This window comes from Thunnus albacares, chromosome 7 (genome assembly GCF_914725855.1).
Source record: "Thunnus albacares chromosome 7, fThuAlb1.1, whole genome shotgun sequence".
NCBI classification, from domain to species: Eukaryota; Metazoa; Chordata; class Actinopteri; order Scombriformes; family Scombridae; genus Thunnus; species Thunnus albacares.
This window is the reverse complement of record NC_058112.1, coordinates 32,314,078-32,337,885: the sequence shown is the minus strand read 5'-3', so window position 1 is coordinate 32,337,885 and position 23,808 is coordinate 32,314,078. Positions and strand designations below refer to the sequence as shown.

The 23,808-nt window shown below is 40.4% G+C and overlaps 1 protein-coding gene across 2 annotated transcripts in view; it reads right to left on the bottom strand.

The window, feature by feature from the left end:
• The window catches only part of lsp1a (lymphocyte specific protein 1 a), a 49,474-nt gene extending 29,423 nt beyond the window's left edge, over positions 1-20,051 (bottom strand). The window contains exons 1-2 of one of the 2 annotated variants that reach the window (XM_044355902.1): positions 19,609-20,051; positions 2,892-3,035 (exon numbers count right to left, since the gene is read on the bottom strand). In XM_044355902.1, coding sequence (XP_044211837.1) covers positions 2,892-3,035; positions 19,609-19,667 — 203 coding nt within the window. In that variant the 5' untranslated portion in view covers positions 19,668-20,051. Of the gene's footprint in view, positions 1-2,891; positions 3,036-7,123; positions 7,895-19,608 lie in introns of those variants that run through there. The other variant, XM_044355901.1, reaches the window with a different exon arrangement.
• Positions 20,052-23,808: the final 3,757 nt, after the last annotated feature.

The window sequence follows — 23,808 nt, the reverse complement described above, 5'->3', positions numbered from 1 at the left end:
ATGAGTGATCATCTATCAACACTGAAGCTTTTCCAGCTCTCCACCTACGTCCTTCTCACACAGCCACACTGCAGCATGAAGAATCATCTCATTCATTCTTATTGAAAGATTAGACTTTGATTTAAGTGTTAAATATTAATTGAGTGTTAATTAAGTGTCGGTCAAATAAACTTGTTGTTGGAGGATTTTTTAATTATTAGCACATGGTCTCTGGGTGTTCCCCCCGCTGATTAAAAGTAATGAAAGTGTGTTTAGTGTTCCCAGGAGCTGGCAGAAAGGAATTCACTCGGCATTCCCCAGATGATTAAGATGCTCTGTCGGCCGGCCGAGCCCCCGCTGCATGATGGGAGTCTCTGACTGATCTCTCAGCACCTAATCAACCTTAACAAGCAACAGCAACAGTCCTGTTTCAGTACCACAGCTGCAGTGGTGGAGGAAATACTCAGATCCTTTACTTAAGTAAAAGTATCAATACAGCAACATAAAAATACTATATTACAAGCAAAAGTCCTACATGAAAAATCCTACTGAAGTAAGAGTACATAAGTATTATGAGCTTGATGTAGTTAAAGTATTGCAGTAAAAGTACATAAGTATTATGAGCTTGATGTAGTTAAAGTATTGCAGTAAAAGTAGTGGTTTGGTCCCTCTGACTGATATATTATTATATATGACATCATTAGATTATTAATAGTGAAGCATCAGTGTTAGAGCAGCATGTTACTGTTGTAGCTGCTGGAGGTGGAGCTAGTTTACACTACTTTATATACAGTTAGCTAGTTTAGTCCAGTGGTTCCCAACCTAGGGGTCGGGCCCCTCCAAAGGGTCAGCAGATAAATCTGAGGGGTGGTGAGATGATTAATGGGAGAGGAAAGAAGAAAAAACAAAGTTCTGATACACAAATCTGTTTTCAGTTTTTGGACTTTTTCTCTAATCTTTGATTTTTGCTGAAATATTGGATCATTTGAACATTTATTGAAATGAAAGCATGTGAGAAGTTTAGAGGGAAAAATCACTATTTGGTGGAGCTGTTAACAACTCATAGACATGTGAAATGTGACCCCGACTACACACTGCTTTTTGTAAGACGTCAAAAGCCAAAAAGGTTGGAAACCACTGGTTTCATCTTTAACAATGTGTTGTATTTTAAAAGCTTGTTATATTATCCATTGTGTCAAATCTTCATCTGAAAAGTAACTAAAGCTGTCAAATAAATGTAGTGGAGTAGAAAGTACAATATTTCCCTCTGAGATGTAGAAAGTAGCATCACATGGAAATACTCAAGTAAAGTACGAAAACTGTACTTAAGTTCAGTAAATACTTAGTTACTTTCCACCACTTTGTGGCTGTTTGTGCTTTAAAGACACCTGGATAAGTTTGTACTTTTTGACACATTTTGAAACACCTCCACCTCTCTGTTTTGTCTTATTTTACTCTTTTCTCCACAATCAGCTCCTTCTTGTGAAGGAATGTGTAAACCTGCTGATCTCAATCTACATTTAGGCAGAAGATCAATGCAGCAGTTACAGAAACTATTCCTCAACCAATATCTGTGGTTTCAAACTCTGCCAGCACTTGACCTCTGACCTCTCGGGAGACAGGAAATCAGCCAGCAAATGTACAAAAATGCGATTTTCAAACCAACATTACATCACCGCTGCGTCTTGTATAGAAAACCTTTCAATTACAGGCTGCAGCAGCGGAGGACGAGTGACTTCATGTCGAGTCACCGCAGCCTGAAAGCAGCTGAGCCTGTGATGTGACAGAGGTGAAGGTGTTCGAGGTGCAAAACTGTAATCAAGAGTGAAATTAAAAGTCAGCTGAAACGCCGCGAGCTCTGACATGGTGGTAGTTTTCCCTCCGGACGCTTTGTAGTAAACATTCTTTGGAGATTGTGTCATGAGAAGGCAGCTGTGTGTCCGTCTTCACATCGACACGGCGGGAGGAAAAAGGTTGTTTGTAGTTTTTTCCCCCGAAGGAGAGGTTTGTTTTATGTAACCGCACATCTGTGAGACTCTGTAAAGCAGCGAGCGGACGGTACGGCAGGCGGGACGAGCAGCGGCGGCAGCACGCCGAGCTTCGAGTTTCACCGCTGGGAAACATGACGATGAAACTCCATAAACTCGCAGTTATCACCAGACAAGAATAACATACAGTCACACGGTTAGCAGCTTGTACAGGAAGTCGTCGGACGTGAGGAGAGCGAATGAATAATGTTCTGATCTTAATAACTTCCTGAGTTCCCATGGATATGAAATTCAACAGGAGTTTTGATGTCATGCTTGCATCATTTAGGGTGAGACCAGGGCCAGACTGGTTTCAGGCCTTCAACTGGTTTCAGTTACGTCTGTATCAGGCTGAGTCAGTGATTTCTTTTTAATCTCTTCTGAAAACAGATGTTTTATCTCAGAGCTTTTCCTGATTGTGCTTGAGTTTGTTTCCATTGAACTGTCTTTTATTTCTGTTTTTATTACTTCTAATTTTTCTCTCGTTACACACATAGATTAAATTGGTTTCATCTGTTTTTGAAAACCTTTTTTTTTTATTGCGCTGTTTCTGTGAAGCACTTTGTGACGTGGAAAAATGCTCCATAAATAAAGATCATAATTATTATTATGTCCAGTAAAACTTTCAACAGCCAAGTTTTCAGATAAGTTGAACAGTTTTGTCTTGTTGTAGGTTAACTGTTAAGAATGATTTACTGAATCTGTCTCTCACCAACACTGTCTCCTACAAATTAAACTTCTAGCTGAGTGATTTGCCTGAATGTTGTTCTTCAAGGTATCTGGCAATGGGTGAAATGTTCATTGATCATATTTTCATTTTGTTTCCTGCAGCAGTGAAAGAGTTTGATGAACTTTGAATCCGTTTCCCGCAGTGTCTTTACTTACACGCTCTCCTCCGCCGGCATCTCGCTCTCCTGTGAAGACTCTCCGGGCAGCGAGCCGCTGTTCCTCCGAAAAGCTTCGCGGGCTCTTCGACGACGCTCCCTCTCCACCTCCTCGGCGTCCTCGATGCTCCTCTGGGCCGTCAGCCTGTCGAAAGGACAACGTACATTTAATCCAATTCTCTACTTAAGTCAAATTTTAGCCTGCGCTAACAGTTTTCAGCAGAAACAAGTAGCGAACACAACTCTGACACATCAAACTTGTTAGCAAACAGTTGCTTATTTCCACATCCAGCAGTTAAGGAGCAACATTATCATTCATGTGGAGTCGTGTTTCTGTCCACCTGGTGAATATAAGTCCAATATTCACTCTCTTTTAGCTTCTGTTTTTACTCTCTACCAACTCCTGAGGGAAATATCTGGCTCTTTAGCTGCTAAATGCTCCACTATGTTCACCAGCTAGTCTACAGCTAACTGTGTCTGTTTGCCGTTTGGTGCTGAGCAGGTAGTGCACAGTGACTTTTTAGAGGTTTTTCTCTGAAAATGACGCTATGAGAGCCACTGAGAGTGAACCAGAACAGTAAAGTTGCAGCCGGACAGATAAACAATGAGCTGAAACTCACTATAAAGCTCTGTAAAGACGAGAGGAGCTGCAGAGTCACTGATAATTCTCTGTAGGTTCATCACTACGAGCCAAACACATTACACACTGACAGATATTATTGTGTAATTGGGTTATTGGGTTATTGGGTGATAATGCAGCATTTCGTCAGCTCAGTAACAAAGCCTCAGAAAGGCGGTTTAAAAAAACTAATTTCTAAAGAATTAAAGAAGAATAAATCATTTAATTGCAGGCATTTTACACATAATTAGTATCTTTCCATTGCGGTTTGGCTCCTCATAGATGACTTCTTCGACAACTTGTGGTTAGGAACCAATAAAACTTTAAATAGGAAACATTTGTTGCGTCTTCTACAGATTCCTGACTCTTCGTCATCTCTCGGGCGTCCTCGGATCTCACAGGAAGCAGTTTCTGAGGTCTGAGATCCGGCCAGCAGAACATCTGCCGGACCTCGGATGACAAATGACGCCCGCTGTTTATCTCAGGGATAAACACATGTGCTTTTCACCTCGTGTCTGCATGACATCACTGTATTTATTACAAACACTGTTAATCTGTATTTATCCACAGACAACGTGCCAAACATGAACACTCACACATGCGTGAACGCTCCTTTCAACAACTTGCTGATTTACAGTAGAGTCTGGGAGCTTTAACCACAGCGCAGCGCAGCAGAGGCTCGAAGGCACCTCGGCTGTTTGTAATCAGACTGAAATTTTACTTTATTATTGAGTCTGACATCGTGTTCAGATTAGTTGATTGTCATGTCGATCATATATATATATATAGATAGATATTAGGGATGTGCAGAGAGCCCAGTATTTGTATTTGTATTTGTTGAGGCAGCAAAAATTATTTGTATTTGTATTCGAATAAAAGTGGAAAGAGGTTTAAAAATCCTGTTTTTGTTTTTATTACGCTTTTAATTTTAGAAAATTAAAGTGTTACAATAAGTGTTCATGAAGTGTTCCCTTGGGAGCACTTCATTTGTGTCAGTAGCTCAGCTTTATCTCTGGGAAACACCCCCAACTCAAGGACTGATGTCCAAATTAGGAAATGTGCATCATGTAGCAGGTGGATGTGACTCCCCTCATTAAGACCTGCTGATAGATGTAACAGCAGAGCAGAGGAGAGACACTGAGATAGTGATGTAACCGACCTGCGCGCTGGTATTTAACATGTTTTATTTTTTCTTCCTGAAAACAAATAATTTTTAAAATATTTGTATGAAACGAATATTTGTAATTCAAAAAAACAAACGAACACTATTTGTGCTTTGCCGCATAACGTATTTAGATATAGATATGGGATAATGGGCTGATCGTTAGCTTGGTGCTACGTTTCCTGGCTGAAATTCCACTTTTACAGTAGGCTATCATGTGTTTTGAGATTGAATAACTTGAATTTCTATATAGGAAAGAGGAAATGTAATTTAAAAAAAAAAACCTCAAAATTTTGCTTTACACCTGGCTGATGTGGAAAAGTTGCTCTCGTCATCAAAAATACAGACTAGACACTGACTCTGAGCAGGTTTTGAGTATCTGTTCACACTGGAAAATGCACACTACGCACACTAAATACATCCGAGCGGCAACTACATTAACCTGAGTCTCAGGTACCTTAAAATACCACCAACGGCCGCTAGATGCTCCAACTGACTCCCATTCAAAAAGCCTCAACATCTCTCTAGAAATACTGAGTCAATCATTGTTTTCAATGAGTCATTCTGGTCTCAATCTCTAAATTCAGGCCCTTTAATAAGTTTGAAGACTTATTGTAGCTTTATTTTCTACCATATGGGCTCCTGAAGGCCACGTCATGGATGTATTAATCATCACTACACTGATAACTTCTGGTTGGCTCCTTGTTCACTTGAATGGGAACGGGGTTTGTGAAGCTCAGAAAACAACCAGTGAATCAGTGAAACAGCCATTAATGAACACAACAGTTAAGATATCTCAATGAGTAAGATAATAAATACAGTATTTATTTTATTTCTTTCTGTCTTCGGCTGATTTGAAAGCATGAAAATCTCCAAAAGTGAGTCAAACTTAACTGTACTAACGGTTTATTTCCTGCAGGGCTTCTGCTTGTAGTAAAGTATTAAGTGACAGTTTTATTTAAAGGGATTTGAGGAGGAACATGTGTCGATATCTGGAGTTTCTGAAGTTTAAAACACTGACGACATACAAAATGTTGCTTTAAAGTTTCAGTTTTAACTCTGACATGTTTTGTACATCAGCCTGAAGTGTGTAACTTGGTGTGTGTTGATGTTTATGCTGCCTCGGCCTCAGAGGGGACGACTGCAGGACTAACAGGTCAATAAGCTCCATGTGGCCGCTCGGGGTGTCGAGTTACTACACTCACATTTTGGCTTCTGGGTCACTAATAGATCCCTAATGGCTACCAGCCTCCATCTGTTCCTCCACCTCCCACTTTCTTTAACAGACGTAGGAGGGACAAGCTGTGTGACCTCTGACCCTCAGCGTCAACACACATACAGTTCTCATCATCTACTCTTGTTTTCTCATCAGAGATTTACAACAAGATCAACAACAAGCTGATCTTTGTTCTCAGCGCTGGTTTGGTTTTTGCTCTTTAGTGAGATTCAGGAATAAAAAAACTATTAGAAATGAGGAAATGTATCATTTTGAGTGGTTTGGTTTCAGTGTGATAGTAATTCCTCCTCATCTCCTGTTACCCCTCACTGTCTAGTCAGTGTTCCAACTTTTACCACATTATTTTTTTTTGCTATTTTTCTTTTATATCAGCTGTTACTCTAACAGATTCGTTAGCGTCAGAGCTTAGAGGAGCTTTGTATTTTGTCAACCCAGGTGTCAGAGCTCAGAGTCACTCAATGTGCCCAAATAATTGTCACATTCACACACATGCTGCTTTTACGTAACCCAGGAAGGGCCACAGATTTGACTATTTGGTCTCTTGTAGAGGACACCAAACATATTCAGTCAGACATTTCCCCCCTGTAACATCAGTTACTGATCCAAACTGGATCCAAGGCGGCCAGATTTAGCCGTTACATCCTCCTCTCTCACGTTTCTTTGCACATATCGTGCATCCACCTATATCCACGAAGCGCTCCGGAACCCTGAAGCTGAGTTTTTATGAACTGGAAGACATCCATGGGAGCATGAAAGTGTTTACGGTGAAAAGGTCCGTTTTTATATTACAAGGGATCACGTATGTTAGTCCAAGATCAAGATAAAACCTTATTAAATCCAAGTGATCCATAGTGAGGATGTACGAACGAGGGAACGGCATCAAGGTAAATTCAGTTAAATTGAAAACACAAAATTGGTTATTTTTTTTCTCCATGGCACCTCCTGGACTTTGTAAATTTTCACTCTTACATGCAGTAAAATGCTAAAAATAGAGGATATCTCTACTTTATGTGTTTAATGTGATATGAAATGTGCTACATAAATAACATTTGCTTTGCTTTGCTACGTAAAACATTTATTTCACACAGTTCGTTGTGGCTGAATCCCTCTCTGCCAACACTTGAAAGTTTTAAAACTATCAAATTAAAGTTTACAGCAGCATCTACACTACCCGCTGCTGTTTCATTATCAGCAGACGGATTTCAATTATGACACCTGTGTCTTTTCTCAGCCTTCGGCGCCTCATAACGGCCGTTTTTCTGGCTCCGGCACAACGAGATGACGTCTCCGTTCTTGATCAACTGCTGCAAAAACATCAGACTTATTTGGACGAGGAAGAAAATCAGAGATGCAGAGAGGCGGCGAGCATCAGAATCAGCATCGCTTCCTTCCCCTTCTCTGTGCTTTCCTGTGTGCAGGCGGAGACCGGCGGAGAGGAAGTGAATGAAAGGACAGAGGTGGAGAGGCCGGTGCACAGCTGGATGTGGGTCAGCTGGGTGAGCCACTGATAGAGGCTGGGTGATGAGCGGTGTTTGTTTTAGAGGTGCTGGGAGCAGCAGATAGTGGTCAATGGTCAATGTGTCAGAAACTGAATGCTTTCCTGGCGCTGTACCGTACGTCCATTAATCTGATAAAACTTTAAAACTACAGTTAGACCAATAAATTCATGTCGACATAGTTAATAGTTCAGTTCTGCAGGTCAGATATGTAGACGAATCCAGGTTGTAGATGAGAAGCCTGTAAACCAGCGTGCATCACTGATTGTAATCGATGTTTGTAAGTGAATTCACTTTTTAATCACTTTTGCTAGTAAAACCTTCCAGGAGATCCTGTAGAGGTGGTTATAAGTTGAAAATATAGTCAGTCATATATTCTGTGTAGTTATCAGCTGCTGCAACAACAAACCAATCATCTGGGAAAAAACAGAAAGTAAAAGCCTCTGCTCCATAACATCAGTTCTACTGTCATGAATCTCCATTAAATCGTGATTCGATTGTTCTTTACTGCAGCTTAAAGGCTGACTACTCTCATCAGACTGTCTGCTGGAGGTTCTGCGGCAAATCACTTCCACATTTTCTGGAATTGTCCACAATGTTCTGGAGGCAGTTTTTATGATGGAAATTGTTTTCATTTTAAAATTATCTACCTTGGTGATCTAGAAGAGCTTCAAGACAAATACCTGTTGAGAGTCCTGTTAGTGGTGACAATATATTGTATATACAGTATATACTATGAAGAGAATTACATTCAAACTAAGAACTCAAATTAATGTCTTTGATGAAAATTGATCAGTGGCTTAAACATGTGTCAACAATAAGGTCTGACTTTGTATAATAATGAAATACTTCCATTAAGGGCATATTGTCCAATTTAAATGATCTTTTCTTCCATGTGCAGAATGAATATGGGTTGATATATATGTACAAATATATATTCTGTTGTTGTTTGCTTCAGAGATGGATCCAGCATTTTGGAAACATGATGGTAGAGTTGGTGATGTAGGGTTGTCACCTTAAAGAGCTCCTTACACAGAAACAGTCATCTTTAATTGGAGATTTTATTTTTACTTTTAATCTCATTATCATCCACACACTGTTTCAAAAGACCAACAAGAAAAACCTACTGGAGGAAAGTTTGGAAACTTTTGAACATATCACAGCTTTTTTAAAAAAAAAAAAAAAATCTATTAGTATTGGCAGAGTTCTGCTCTTCAACCACTAAAGAGTTATTTTGAGTCCTGTGTGATCTGTGGTGGTGGATGTTGCTGGTTTATTGGTTGGTTCGGTGCCGTCAGCAGTTTCAACTCGTCCTCAGAAGATAAACAACAGTAGAGGTCGAAAACAATTCAGCCGGCCAAAAACGACCTACAGTTACGTTTGAGTGACAGACGCCATCTAGCGGCCGTAGTAATTATGAGCCGGAGACGTGACGCGGTTCAGATGACGTCGATGGCATGTTGGGTGGATGATAGATGGACAGATGGCAAAAAGTAGGACTTTAGCTGCAGGAGAACGCTGCTTGCTTCCCGTTTCCAAACCACGAGTGTCCTGTTTCCAACCGCGAGTCAGGACAGTTTTTTAAAAAACTCTAACTATAATTGTCGTGGTGTTTACTGTTGCCATGACGACGACGATGGTTGGCTAACTTTAAGGAAGCAGGAACTTTAACCCACACCACGTTTCGAGTGATCATTCTAACCCGAACCATGATCTAACCCTAACCACACATAAAACATCATTATTCTTTAACGGTGATGTACGATGGTTTTGGAAAGCACATATATGATATATCGTCGTTTAATTATGAGGATGTGATGACAGTTTGGGTGTTGAAATCTCCTCGACCCAGCAGACTGTCTCAGAGCTCAACTCTGCCCTCTCATTACGTTTCCTTTCTCTAATCAGCGCTGCGGGATTCTTTCATGCCTGGAAACGGGTCAAACATCTGATTCAGACTAAATCACCATCAGAGTGATATGAAAGTACCGAGATTACCGGCAGCTTCACTTCTTCCTTTTCCTTTCTGTTTTTCAGTTCTGTGTTTTCTCAAAACCAAATCTTTTTCTCTTGATCATGTCAGCAGATCAGAAATCTTCCCCCTCGTCTGGACTGAAGCGGTGCAACGTTGCTTCTCCTGACAATTACAACCTGCAGAACACTTTCAGTTCCTCAGCGGGAGTCAAGCAGGTTTTTTGTTGTCCTGAGTTGTTGTTAGTCTGTAAAATGACACCGGAGGACAAGACCGAGCACGTTGCAACCCTGAATGTTTCCTCAGATAACAGCTGACAAAGTACCCTTGAGCCCTGGAGGTTAAAAAACATCTTTTTTTTCTCACTTTAACAGTAACTGTTGTTAAAACCACAATTTCTAGTTTTTACATTCCCATTTTTACACCTGTTCAATAAACAAGATACAACATGTCAACCAGGCAGCTTTGAAGTTGTTGGAAGGTGGATTTTTTTTTCTGTTTTGATGGAGCTAAGCTAGCAGTTTCCTCCTGCTTCAAGTGTTTGTGCTAAGCTAGGCTAAACACCTACTTGATCTATCTCTGAACTGGAGATGAAACTGATCTTTTCCTCCAAGTCTTGGTTATAAAGCAAAAAGAAAATATTCTTTTAATGCCAAGACAAAAGTGCTAGCCCATATAACCAAGTGTTTTCAGTCAATAAGAGATAAAGTTCGTTCTAAAAGTCTGGAAATAATGCTAGCTGCTGTTAAAACTGCTATTTCTGTTTTTTATATTCTCATTTTTACACCTGTTCAGTAAACAAGATACAACATGTCAACCAGGCAGCTTTGGAGATGTTGGAAGGTGGATTTTTATTCTCTATTGATGGAGCTAAGCTAGCAGTTTCCCACTGCTTCAAGTCTTTGTGCTAAGCTATTGGCTTACTGGACAAACAGGCATCTGAATCCCAGGGAAGACAGAGAACCAGGATTTCTTTTAGTAACAAATAATTCCTCAGTGTTTTGGAGACACATCTGGTTGCCAACACATTTGTGGCACGAGAACTTTATAAAAAGAAAAGTCAACTCTGTGATCACTAACATTAGACCGACCAACAGCAACAACCAGAGACACGACACACCAGATAAAAGCTGAACCACCTGCCAACGGAGCCACTAAACCACACAGACACACACTGTCGGTCTCGATCTGCCTGCACTTGTCCAGGCTTCAACTTTATTGTCCGGTGATGTTTCACCGGAACGAGAGTGAAAGAGGGATTCACTGTCAGGAGGAAAAAGGTTAAAAGTATTAAACCCTCAACTGCTCTTTTGTAAGCACACACGCTGTCATCGGCTGGATGACTTGGTTGAATGACACAATAATAACACGGTTCCCTTTCAGCCTGAAAGCCTGCCAGGCTCCGCGGGACAGACAAGGATGGTGGGAAGACGTTTCAGAGATGAAGTCACTGTTGTGCTGAAACAAGTCGGGGCAGCGAAGGGTTCTGAATCACTCTGACACAACAACAAAAAAGACACCACTTCCCAGAAAAAAAAAAAAAGTCACTGGAGTCACCAGACGAACTGTGAGGAAGCAGCCGGGGGGCTTCAACCTGCACAGAACAGACCTGCTGCTGTTTTTCTGTTTGTCAAGAAAGAAAAATCTATGTATGAAAAAAAAAATCTATGCACGGGGTGAAGAAGAAGTCACACTGTTAAAAAATAGATCTGTGTAGCATCCATTCATTCCATTGTTCGTTTCAATGTTTGTCTGTATGCACCAAAAAAATGATGTTTTTCCTTCTATCAGCTCAAAACATGAACTCGAATAGACAAGAAAACCAAACCAAAAAAATAAGTCTTATTTACTTTACTTTTATTTTTCCTTACTTTCCTATGTACAACAGTGTCTTCATCCTTCATTCACAGCTTTGTGCATGTTTGTGTGGGCAGTATCTCGTCTCCAACCGGCTGCATGTAAGCATAACAACACTTACAAATCAAATGTGGTTGTCAGTACATATATTTGGCCATTTGACTCAACTTTATTTGTGGACGTCTCTGACTCAGTGGTTTTGTCAACACATATTTTGCACTATTTTCGGCAAATAACAGGTATAAATAATTACTCAGTAGAAACTCAGATACTTTATTTGATTGACTTTGACTTGACTGAGTTAATTTGACACCCCAGCGTTGATTTTTCTCCACTTAAAAACACTGATTTTAGAAGAATGAATAGTATAACTGTCTATAATTGTACTACATTATAAATTTCTCAAAGACTTTCAGCCCAAAGTCAAGAGGTTGTGACATGAAGCACAACAAGCTAGTGTATGCACATGCTCTTCTCTCTTGAGAGTTACAATCTTATCGCTGTTATTGGTCTTTGAAACAGTTTCTAAACATTAATACTGTAATATCACTCTTTGGGGACGAAGGAAAATGTCACCCAGTGCAGCGGTGTGACTCACTGATGTGTTTTTAATAGTTTTTGGACAACAACGGAGGAATAAGATATATCAGGCTTTGATACACACACAATACTTGTTAGTAGATCAGTTCATTGTTGGTTTGATCCAAACATGAGATTTGTTGACAATAAGAAAAATATTGATAATCCTCAGATTTATCCTTTAAGCTCCTCACATACCCAAAATGTCTCTGATTAATAAATGTCTAAACACAGCAAACAGTTTGCTGGACTTGTGATGCACAATGTGCCAGAATCACTAGTCCAGATCTGGCAAGGTGTGTGCCAGAGTCCAAATCACCAAACACTAAAATCAGGATGTGAAACCTCTTTCTATTGTCTAGTCGCTCCACATAAAGAGTCAGTTTAGCTTGTTTCATGAACTGATTCGGGGATCCTACACGTACTGAAATGAATGATTTAGAGGATGCAGAGCTTGACGTGTCAGGTGTTACAGATATTTATTGTGTCAGAGCTGTTGTTGAGCTGTTGTCAAGGTGATTAAAACTTGTTTCAGGCACTTCTGAGGAATACTCCCCTGAAGCAGAAACAGACAACTTTCCCACCGGATTGATCATTATTTTCAAGAACTGGATGAGGTATTTGTTGTGTATTGTAGCAGCAGAAGCACAATGGAAGCTGTATCTCCTAACAAAATGGAACAAATATATCCATCATTTCAAATTAAACGTTAATACACAGTCCAGCCATATACTGGGTTTTGACCTAGTTTTGTTTCCTGTCAAGAGTCTCGTGTTTCCTGTTTTCCAGGGTCTTCAGGTGTACAAACACACACACTTGAGTAGATGTGTTGGGGATAGTATGTAATATATTGTGTTGTATATGCAGACCCTGCGGACATACAGACGGGTGACAAATTAAAGGAAAAACCAACATAAAGTGTCTTAGTAAGATGTTGGACCACCACGAGCCACCAGAACAGCTTCAATGTATCTTGGCATTGATTCTACAGACTCTGAACTCTTCTGGAGGGATGAACATCATTCTTCATGAAGATATGCCCTCATATGGTGTTGTGATGACGGTGGTGGAGAGCGCTGTCTAACACGTCAGTCCTAAATCTCTCATAGATGTTCAGCTGGGTTGAGATCTGGTGACTGTGAAGGTCGTAACATATGATTCACATCATTTCATACTCATCAAACCATTCAGTGACCCCTCGTGTCCTGTGAATTGGTGCATTGTCATCCTGGAAGAGACCACTCGCATCAGGATAGAAATGATTCATCATAGGATAAAGGTGATCACTCACAACAACTTTGTATTGATAAGCAGTGACCCTTCCCTCTAAAGGGACAAGTGGACCCAAACCATGCCAGCAAAATGCCCCCCAAAGCATAACAGAACCACCAGATCCCCTCACTGTAGGGGTCAAACATTCAGACCTGGACTGTCTCTTGATGGTGATGACTCATCTGACCATTTCACTTTTCCCACATCTCTGTAGACCAGTACCTATGGTTTTTGCACCACTGAACTCTGCAATGTGCATTCATCTTTATAATGAAGGGTTTATACACTGCAAGCCCACTATAATGTCCCTCTTTCTATAATTCTCGACAGACTGTTCTTGCTGCAGAGTTGCTCTTCTGTCTTTCCTTACATATCACACTAATGCACGAGCATCACGGTCATCAAATGTGCACTGTTGAACACAATTTCCGCCCCTATTTACTGATGTCGTTCCCACAGATCTAAATGCAGATGTCACTTTAATCACTGTTCCTATTGAAACACCATCCGCCCCAACAATCAACCCTCTTTCAAAGTCACTTAGATCTTTTCCTCTCGCCGTCTTGATATAAAATCATAATAAACTGGGCCTGCTCAGTATTTTTATACACACCACAGAGCATAATGTTAGCTGGATGTTAATTGCTTAATCGTACCATGCAGTGCACCTGTGTGGAAGCATCTGCATTTGCACACCTCAGTGGAGTTTTTTCAGTCATTGATGATGTTTTTTTAATGACAGCAGAGGAACCTGGACAGAGGACAGAGTGACTTATTCTTACTTTGCAGCAACAAGCTCAGCATTGGCTTTAAGTGACCAGCATGCAGACAGACACCAGTTGCCGCACCCAGAAGTCCAACAAACCCCGTCTGAGACTTCCAGCAGACAGCAATCATCATGTTGTGGCTGGTTGTCTGGGTGTCCAACCCCCCCCACCCCCCCCCCCCCCCCCCCCATGCAGAGCACAGTTTATTCTCAGGCTTTTACTGGAGGACAGGGAGGAAACCGGGGGTCGTTTCCATCACATCAAAATGACCAGACAAACATGAATCTGCAACAAAAAGCTTCATCCCAGAGGACGAACAAAATATCAGGGTTTTGGATTCGGTTATGAGAAGCTCAGGTTTTAAATGCAGCATCGGGGAGGAAAACATGTCCTTGTGATCACACAATGTGAACCTAAACAAACCAAAATGCTAAAATATCAATAGCTAAGACCAAAGAAAATAAACATATCTGATTGAATCCAGAGCTCTATTTTGTCTTCAAGATGGCCAAAAATGACAAGCAACAGAAAAAGAAGAGATCAAATGTGAAGAGGTTAGTGCCCTGAGAGTTCTCCTCTGACCAGAGCAGCTGGGAAAGTATTTACCAGTGACAGTAAACGTACCAGACGGGCAGAATAATCTGATATAGTTCCATATTTAGTAATTGATGCCTTTATTTGTTCTACCTTAGCAACCAAAGCTACAGACTGGACGGCTGTTTGTGGGCGTGTGCGACGAGCCGACGTCATCTCGTCTGCAAGGTAGAAAAAACTAGCTTGAGCAGGTTCAAGCCCTGACTTTTGACTTGCAGGCAGCATTTCTACATATGTTAACGTCAAGGAACTTTGACCATGTTTAACATCCAACATCATAACATAATTTATGATATAAATAACAGAAAACCACAAAAAGCAGAATATAGCCTATGTCTGATGTTTCCACTCAGACGGTTTTTTTTGTTTGTTCTTTTTATGCTCAAAGTTAAAATGCACATAAAAACAGGTGGCTGCAAACGCTGAAGTGTATCATCGAATCAAATCTAAGTGACGAGTGAGATCATCACGGTTAACTGTAGGAGATTAATGAAATAACCTGAGAGTATAAATGACTTAACTGAGTAAACAGTTTTCTAATTTGAGAGAAGGATTCATCAAAGACGAATCTACCAGGCTCCGTAACAGACGGAGATGAGTTTCTGCTGTCTGTGTGTTTAGGACGTCAAACAGCTCATCGGTTTTCACATCACATCATCTCACTGTGAGGTGAGAGAGATAAAAACCTGTTATCTGAAACAGGAAACCCTGCTGTGTTTACTTTTCTCTTCGTCCATCACTCATCAGCTTACCCCCCCCAAAAAACATTCCTCAGTCTCTTATCTCCCTGTATCGTAAACACTGAGGACTCCCACCCATGTGTGTGGGGGGGGGGGGGGGATTCAGAGGTCAGAGGTCACAGCAGTGAGTTTGTTTTGAAGCAGGTATGCCTCTTCAATGACATCATCACCACCGCAGGCCGGCGGGAGGGAGGGGTGGGGTGTTTGTCTCCCAGGCAGAGCTGATTAAAAACAGATCGGTCTGCCCGCCTTGACCCGCCGTGGTGATCGGCACACCATCTGATAACAACTTGTTTTGAGCTCAAACTCGGCGATTCTTTCTGGTGACGTTGAGTACACTCCGTCTGAACCGTGATACTGAGAGGATGATGGGACGCAGGCAGTCTGTCAGATAAATATGGAAACACATCCTGGATGAAAACAGTAGGATCAGGTTTTTTTTATTTTTTGTGTAGTCTCTATTTACTCAGGGAAGTTTCACTGAGAGGAAGCTTGTCTTTTACAGGAACGCCCTGATCGCATTCAGTTACACACAATCACACCTGGAAGCTGCCCAGTACAACCACAGTCTGACCTGCTGGTCACTGGAGCAGTCGGGGTTAAGGGCACCTCAGTGGTGGTAATGAGGAGGTGCAAGTGCTGCTTTTTCTACGTCTCCCACCCTGATTTGAAATGCAGCCAATGACACAACAAAGGTTCCCAAAGTGGGTGCCAGGTGCCGTTCGTATCATTCTTCATCTATTGTGTGTTTTTAATAACGTTTCCACATTTAAAAAAACTGCACTAATCCCGGTTATCGTTGCAACACAACACGCTTTTCTGGCTCGGGAGCTTTGCAGGAGCTCAGCAGTCAGAAAGAAAACGCGATGGAAAGATTTCACACACAAGAAAAAACAGCTTAAAGAAACGCAGATACATCTCAGCGCAGGATATCCATCACTGTCTGTGCGTATTCTCTGTGGTTTGACACGTCCATAAATTCATGTTTGTGTGATGTAAACATGAAAACGAGACGAGAGACGTCCTGTCAGAGTCTCTCTCTCCAGATCAACAGCAGCTCACACGTCCCATTAAAACACCCCAAAACCATTTTGGGATTTTGTTTGTTTGTTTTGCTTAAATATGTTAAGAAAATGAAAGAAATACAGTTAACATATTAATGTATTTAATTGTTTTAATTGTTAATTTTGAGTAAAATTATTTGTCTGTAAATCTTTCTTCTATCTTTATTCTGAGTGACTGATAATGAGCCTATATCATTAAACCCCATATTGATATAATATATGCTAATATAATATAATATGAAATGGTTGGAAGTTATATTGGGGGTTGGGTGGTTCAGGGTGCCATTACAAGTAATTTCCTTTGAAGGGTTTGTTGGCAACGTTCAGCATGAATCCATCAGAGAACCAAACCGGAACCCAAAACATGTTCTGAAGTGTTTTTAGGTAAACCATCGCTGGATCAGACTAGTGTGAAAGTGGCTTTCAGTGACAGTAAATACGTGTCCATCCTCTCATTTTCCGTCTGCTTTAACAAAGAGAAGAAGAAATACTAAAAACAGATTGATGTCATGTTTAGCAATCTTTAATCAGATGATTATCTGACCAGGACTTTATATTATTAGTCAGAAAACAGTCAAATAAACAGTATAAGTTTTTATATAAATAATCATATAAAGAATGAACTTTTGGTTTAAAATTTGAAGCCAACATGGACAAAAATCCCGGCGTGTCACGGAGCGGATGATGGATGTGAAAGAGTTTAAGTGGAGATGCGAATCATGCGGTGGGTTTCTGGAGTGATGTCACTGCTGTCATCTCCTCCAGACTGATGCCGTCTGCTGAGTGGACTGAATCAGAGCGAGACGCCTCCTCCAGCTGTTATCTGCTTCATAAACACACGGCTCCACCTCGGTTCTCACTGTGTGACTCAGAGGTTTACACTGAGCTCACTGATTATGACGCCTCCAGACTCGCCGAGAGGAAGCCGAAACTGCAGTAACTCAAATAGTTTAATCAAGCCGATGACAAAACCATGCATCGGCTTTCAAATGGAAACCAAAAATGAATGGAAAGTCAGTGGTTCCACTGAAAGAGAGAGAGAAGACTTTCTGGTTTTTAGACCACACAAGTCTGGTCAAGCATCCGATGAATCGCCCTGACTGGAACTTTATTATAAAATTCAGACTAAAATTGGTTTTTTTGTGATTTTCTGTAATTTTTATATTGTTATGATGTTAAATGGATGTTAAACATAGTCAGAGTCATATGTAGATATGTAGGTTTCAGCTGCCCCGATGTTTCATTTGCAAGGTTTTTTTTAACTTTCCCGTCATCAGCTTGTTGCACACGTCCATAGACGGCTGTCCATTCAGTAATCTTTGTTGCTGAGGTTGTTCACTCTCATATTTCAGATCTGATTCAGTTCCAACATGTGTGGATGTATTGTAGAAGTTGACATTTGGAGTAGAAAGGGGGGGAAAGTAGTGAAATCCTGCTACTATAGTTTGTTTGAGCCAGAGGAAGTTTCCTGAGGCCGACCAATCAGAGCAGAGTGGGTTCAACGGGAGGCGGGGCCTTAAAGAGACAGGAGCTAAAACGGCCTGTTTCAGACAGAGGCTGAACTGAGGGGCTGCATAAAGGACCAGTAGAAGATAACTGGTAATCATGCAAAGACATTCCAGTAGAGCCCCAGAATATAAATATAGAGCTGAGCTGAGTCTCAAATCACATACTTCTGTTAGTACACTTTCATGTAGTACCCTGTGTACACTATGTACTTACTGGCGTAGTGCGTGAATTTCTACAGGGTAGTGTTGTCTAAAATCAAACATGGCCATTGTGCTCTTACCAGAAATGACGATTGCAAATTAGCATTAGCTAGCATTAGCGTTCGCGTTATCGTTCCAAATCATTACAGACTGCTAAATTGACCCAAAAAACATACTGATGGCTTATATCCGACAACAGTATAGTGTTGCTTAGTGCTAAAAAACACATGTATAACTTACATTTGTATAATGTGGCGATGTTCACCGTAGTTACAACGTACTCACGAAAAGTGGTCCCTCCCCTTCCGCTACGTAGCCAAGATGGCGACCATTGAGGGCGGGAAGAGTTCATAGTTCCACACTCTTCATCCGGGTTCTCACAGTGCACTGCATTTCCCATAATTACATATCATCTGTTCTACTCAAAAAACCTGAAAGTAACTTGTAACTAAAGCTGTGAAATTAATGTAATGGAGTAAAAAGTACAATATTTCCCTCTGAACCATAGTGGAGTGGAAATGAAATGGATACATTCAAGTTACATTTTTAAAATGTAGCTCAAATGTACTTAAGTACAGTACTCGAGTAAATGTACTTAGTTTAAGGCTGCAATTTATGATTATTTTCATTATCAATTTATCTGCAGATTATCTTCTCAGCTTCTCATTTGACTCATTTTCTGGTTTATAAAATGTAGTTTCCTAAAGCTCGAGCTTTGACGTCATCAAACCAACAGTTTGAAATCCAAACATCTTGAATTAATTATCACACAAAACCAAGAACGACAGCAAATGACCTCCTGGAACTAATGACTAACTAATGACTTATATTTCTGTGAAATCTTTGCAGCTTTAACGGCGCTCTGATGATGATCACATCATCTGACACAGTGACCGTCTCCAAGAAGCCAAAACAATCCCGTCATTACAGTAAGCAGCACAGTGAGCTCTTATCTCCTCCGTTACAAACCACTGAGGGGTCAAACTGGAACCTGACACCAGATAAAAAAATTTTAAAAAAAGCATTTTGCCCCAAAAGACAGGACGTGAGCCGCCACCCGTGAGCACCCAGAAAACAAAAAGACAGACTCAGGTGACCTTTCACCTCTGACACAGGTCACCGACACCACTTCCCTTCTCGGTGAGACGGAGAAGCCTCGCGGGCGCCCGAGCGCTCTGCGCTCACACTGAGTCTGGAGTTTTTTTTAAAGTCTTACATTTTCTGCCTTTATTTTGAAAATTTTGCAAATAATTAAATTTGCCTTAAGGGGAAAAAACGATTTCACATTAATTTTAATATTTCTTCTTTGTTTTCATTAATCACTGTGAGAGAAGGTAAGTCGATCCAAAACCCTCAAATCCCCCCCAAAACCCTGTCTGACCCAAAACACTCCCAGTAATCCCACTGTTCCCATTAACACAGACATGTTTACTGCACAAACACATAAATTATGAAAACACTCCTCTTTATCCTCATCTCATGATCATGAAATCCTTCATTGTCCAGATCTCAGGGGGGGAAAAAAAAAAAACTCGTGTCAGACGTTTACTGAGCCAGAACTGAACTGAATCAGTTTGAAAATGTGTTTAAATATTAAACCTGAGCAGCAACAGAAACACAAACAGTAAAATATTCACCACACACACGTACCTCATCAGGTTTTGTAAACCCTGTTTGCTGGAGTTTCTCCTCACCAGAGCGTTGGACATGTTGGCCTCTTTTCTTCTTCTACTACTACTTCTTTTGTCTCCTTCTGTTAGAAACAAATCAGATCACACCGGCTCTTCTTCTTCTTCTTCTTCTTCTTTTCCACCTCGAACACTGAAGGCAGCTTTCTGTCCTGCAGCCGTAACGCAGCTCAGAGTATCTGTGAGTGAATGTGTGTGTGTGTGTGTCTGTTTTACTGTTATACTGGTGGTTTCACACACATATAAACACACACACACCCACTTCTTACTCACTCTCTTTTTTGTTGTATATCACACACACACACACAGTTTCCTCCCCTGCAATGCTTGTTGGGAATGTCAGCGGAGCTCACAGTGACTCCCTCCTCTCTCTCTCTCTCGCTCAAGGAGGGGAGGGTTTTAGTCATTACACTCCCCCCCTCCTCCTCACACACACACACACACTCTCACATACATACACACACACCTCAACCCCCCCCCCCCCCCCCTCCTCCTTCTGTCCTACATGTGGTTTTCATTGAAGAGCTCAGAGCAGCGGGGCCCAACATCTCTCTCTCTCTCTCCCCCCTTTTCTTTCTTTTTTTCTGCTGCTTCTCTCCGTTATGCCGGGTCATGTGGTCTTCCCTGAAGGGGAATGAAAGACGATACCCCCTCCCTCAACTCCCCCCACCCCCCCCCACCCCCCACCTCTCAAAAATCCACTACTGCACCATCCTCGTCCCCTCCCCAACATTTCAATCTCACTCCGATTTGCCAAAGCAGCAGATTGTCAGGAGGAAAACAAAGTGAGGGAGGTTGTTTGTTAAGTGAAGAAAAACACCTTCACTTACCGTACAGAACAACATCACGATGTCCTGCATTCAAATATTACTTTAAATAAAGAAACATTAACAGTAAAATGCATTAAATGACAAATTGAAACCTGTTTTTCTTGCTGTAATCATTCCTCCTGTTCATACTGACCATTAGTCAAGTGATGGGAGACAAAAATGTATTTAAAAGTTTATCTGAAGCTAATATGAAGCTTCAGCGTCCAAATGAGTCAAATCAAGTAGATATCTTTCAACGTTACAGTCTTTTTAGTGTCAAAGTTCCTCTTTTTGTTACTATACTTCCACCTGCAGCTCAACAGGGAAACACTGTCCGAGGAAACACAAAGAGGGAATTTGATGCTAAAAAGACTGTAAATGTGTCAGATATCCACTTGATATGAAATATGAAATGACTGTGTGGACACACTGTGGATTTATTCACTAAGTCTTTAAAGTTTGACAATATTTTTAAGTGTTTTAATGTGCAAATTGAATATGTGAATAAAAAGGTGGATGGAAACACTTGTAGAGGGTTTCAAGGTTATAAAAAATATTGTTTGACTATTCATACAAACAAATGCATGAAATAAAACTATAATACAGGCTATTTACATGTAATTGAAAGTATATGTTTGCTTGTAAATCATTGAAAATATTCATATTTGACAGTTTTAAATGATTTCTGGTCTACTGTGTGAAAGTCTCACATCAACACTTTCAACCGCTTTTCTCAGCTTGTTTTTACATGATACATAAATAAAGTTGTTAGTATAAATAAAACACGTTCAGTTTATTCACCGATGGACAGACAGACTCTAGAGAGTTTTGTTTACGGGTGAACAGATGCAGAAAGACACATCATTGAGTTCATGAGTTCATGAGACAGATGACTGAAAGAATGCAGCTGAGATATTTTCTACAGAAGATGTCAAACTATCATCTGTTGCTCTGTGGGTCTAAAACATAATTCTCACTTGAAAAATGTTCCTGTTTCACATTTTGAACAGAAACAAAGTCACAGCAAGTCTGAAACAAACTTTGTGTTTTAGCTTTTTTTCTAGATTTAGGACTATTCTCACACTGCAATTTTTATTTTGCTGTTTTATCAGAATCAGAATCAGAATCAGAATCAGAATCAATCAATCTATCAATGTGCTCACACATGTTCAGCAAGATATATGAGGACATACAGCCAAAACAAGGACAACAAAGCAAAACCAGACAAAGATTTTTATATAACGCTAAGTATACAGAAAAATAAAAAAAAATAAGATAGTGACAGTAGAGAGATAACAGGAAACAAGTGGAGAGAGAAAGATTCTAATAATAATGATAATAATAATAATAATAATAACTTTTATTTATGTAGCACTTTTCAAAAGCAAGTTTAATAAAAACAAAAAAAACACAATGCAATTACAAATAAATAAATTCAATGCATCAATTTTCAATCAAGAAAAAATCTAATAAATGAATGAAATAATAATAATAATAATAATAATAATAATAAAACATCTACTACATACTGTTTGTTTTTGTTTTCATTATGAATTCATTTCCTCAGAGGCAGAAATACATGTTGTCTTCAGTGACTCCTGCAGGTTCAACGGAGCAAACGAAACACTTCTAGGATGTTTTCAAAGCTGCCTTGTTCACTCTGGTTGAAGGAGAACGTGGTCGGTTTTCCAACGACATGCAACAAATGTCCACTGTCTGGCGTTATGTGCATCTTAACCAGTGAGCTGAACCAACGAGCGGTAGAAGAAGAACTCCACCAGCAGTTGAACCAGTCGCTACAAACTCAAACTGTGCAGCTGAACGTTGGTCAAACCCACAGAACCTCATCTTAAACTCTGATGGAGTTTCCAAAGACACCAAATATGTCACAGATCATTTTCAGTAAGTGTTACCATTTAATGGAACGGCAAAGCCATAAAAAGCAAGAAGTCTTGGTTTACTTTTTCTCTCTGATGCACAATCCTTCAATGATAAAATTGTTTGAATGAAATCTCTACATTTAAAAGTTTATTTCCACCTCTGCTCACACACGTGATGTACAGTTCAGCTGAATTGGTTGTCAAAGTGTTTGCTGAAGGCTCCGCAGCTCATGAAGCCGTCACTCTGCCCTTCACACTCCGACAAACAAACTCTACGTCTTTGTCTTCACCCACCACCCCCTCCTCCAAAAAACCCTCCCGCTCACATATTCAACACACCGCCGTCGCTACGGCAACCCACTCATCACCATTCACCCCTGGAGTGTTGGAAAGTCTTGCATCGGTAGGCATGTCAGACAAAAGGGCATTCTGGGAAGTGAATTCACACTCGAGCTCATAAAACGGAGCCGCCGTTTCCTACGAACGCCGACTGACCTGAACGCAACCTCGACACTCAGACGCTCCAGAACAAACAGAACAGAGACGCGTTAAAAAGGCTGAACAGCTTTTTACCAGCTCACACGCTCACAAAAACACATCAGCAAACATCTGCAATATTTGTTTCTTTTGAAAAGCTGACATCCAGTGATCACATGTGTTGAATGGAGAGAGAAGCCTGTTAAAGTGCCGCCATTACTACTTTACTACTTTACTACTTGTTCTTAACTTGACTATTGTCATTAGATGCTACTTCATACTATAAATATTGTACTTTCTACTCCACTACGTTTATTCAGCAGCTTTAGTTACTTTTCAGATGAAGATTTGACATAAAATAACATATTTGTAAGCTTATAAATGACACTGCATTGTTCAAAATTAAACCAGTGGTTCCCAAACTGTTTTGGTTTGTGACTCTTTACAAAAAAATCAGTGTGTATTTGTGTCTTTTTGTGATGTTTCAGACGTCTCTGAGTTGTTTCCCTTCACATGGTTTCAAATAAATAACTGTTTGAGGCCCAAAGAGGTAAAACTCTCCAATATTTCACAAAAAAGGTTAAAGAAAAGTTCTGAAAAATGGATCCAAATTTATGTTTTTTCTTCTTTCCTTCCCAATCTATCATTTCAAGACCTCAGATTTATCTTTTGACCCTCAGAAAGCAGCTCAAACTGGCTCCACCTGAAACAGCTACAGCTATAAAATGCTGGTAATACTAATGACTGATCATACTTTTACTTCAGTAGGGTTTTTGAATGCAGGACTTGACACACATCAGTGCTGAAAATCTGTATTTTAATAAGAAAATGTCTGTTTTTACAGTGGTTTCATCAGTCTGCTTTAGTTAGAGCTGGACACGGAGAACAAATATCAGAGGCATCACTGGATGTCCACATGTGTGTAAATCATTCAGATGAGCAGCTTTTACATCTACACAAACCACAAACATCCTGCTGTTAAATGAAACGCGTTCA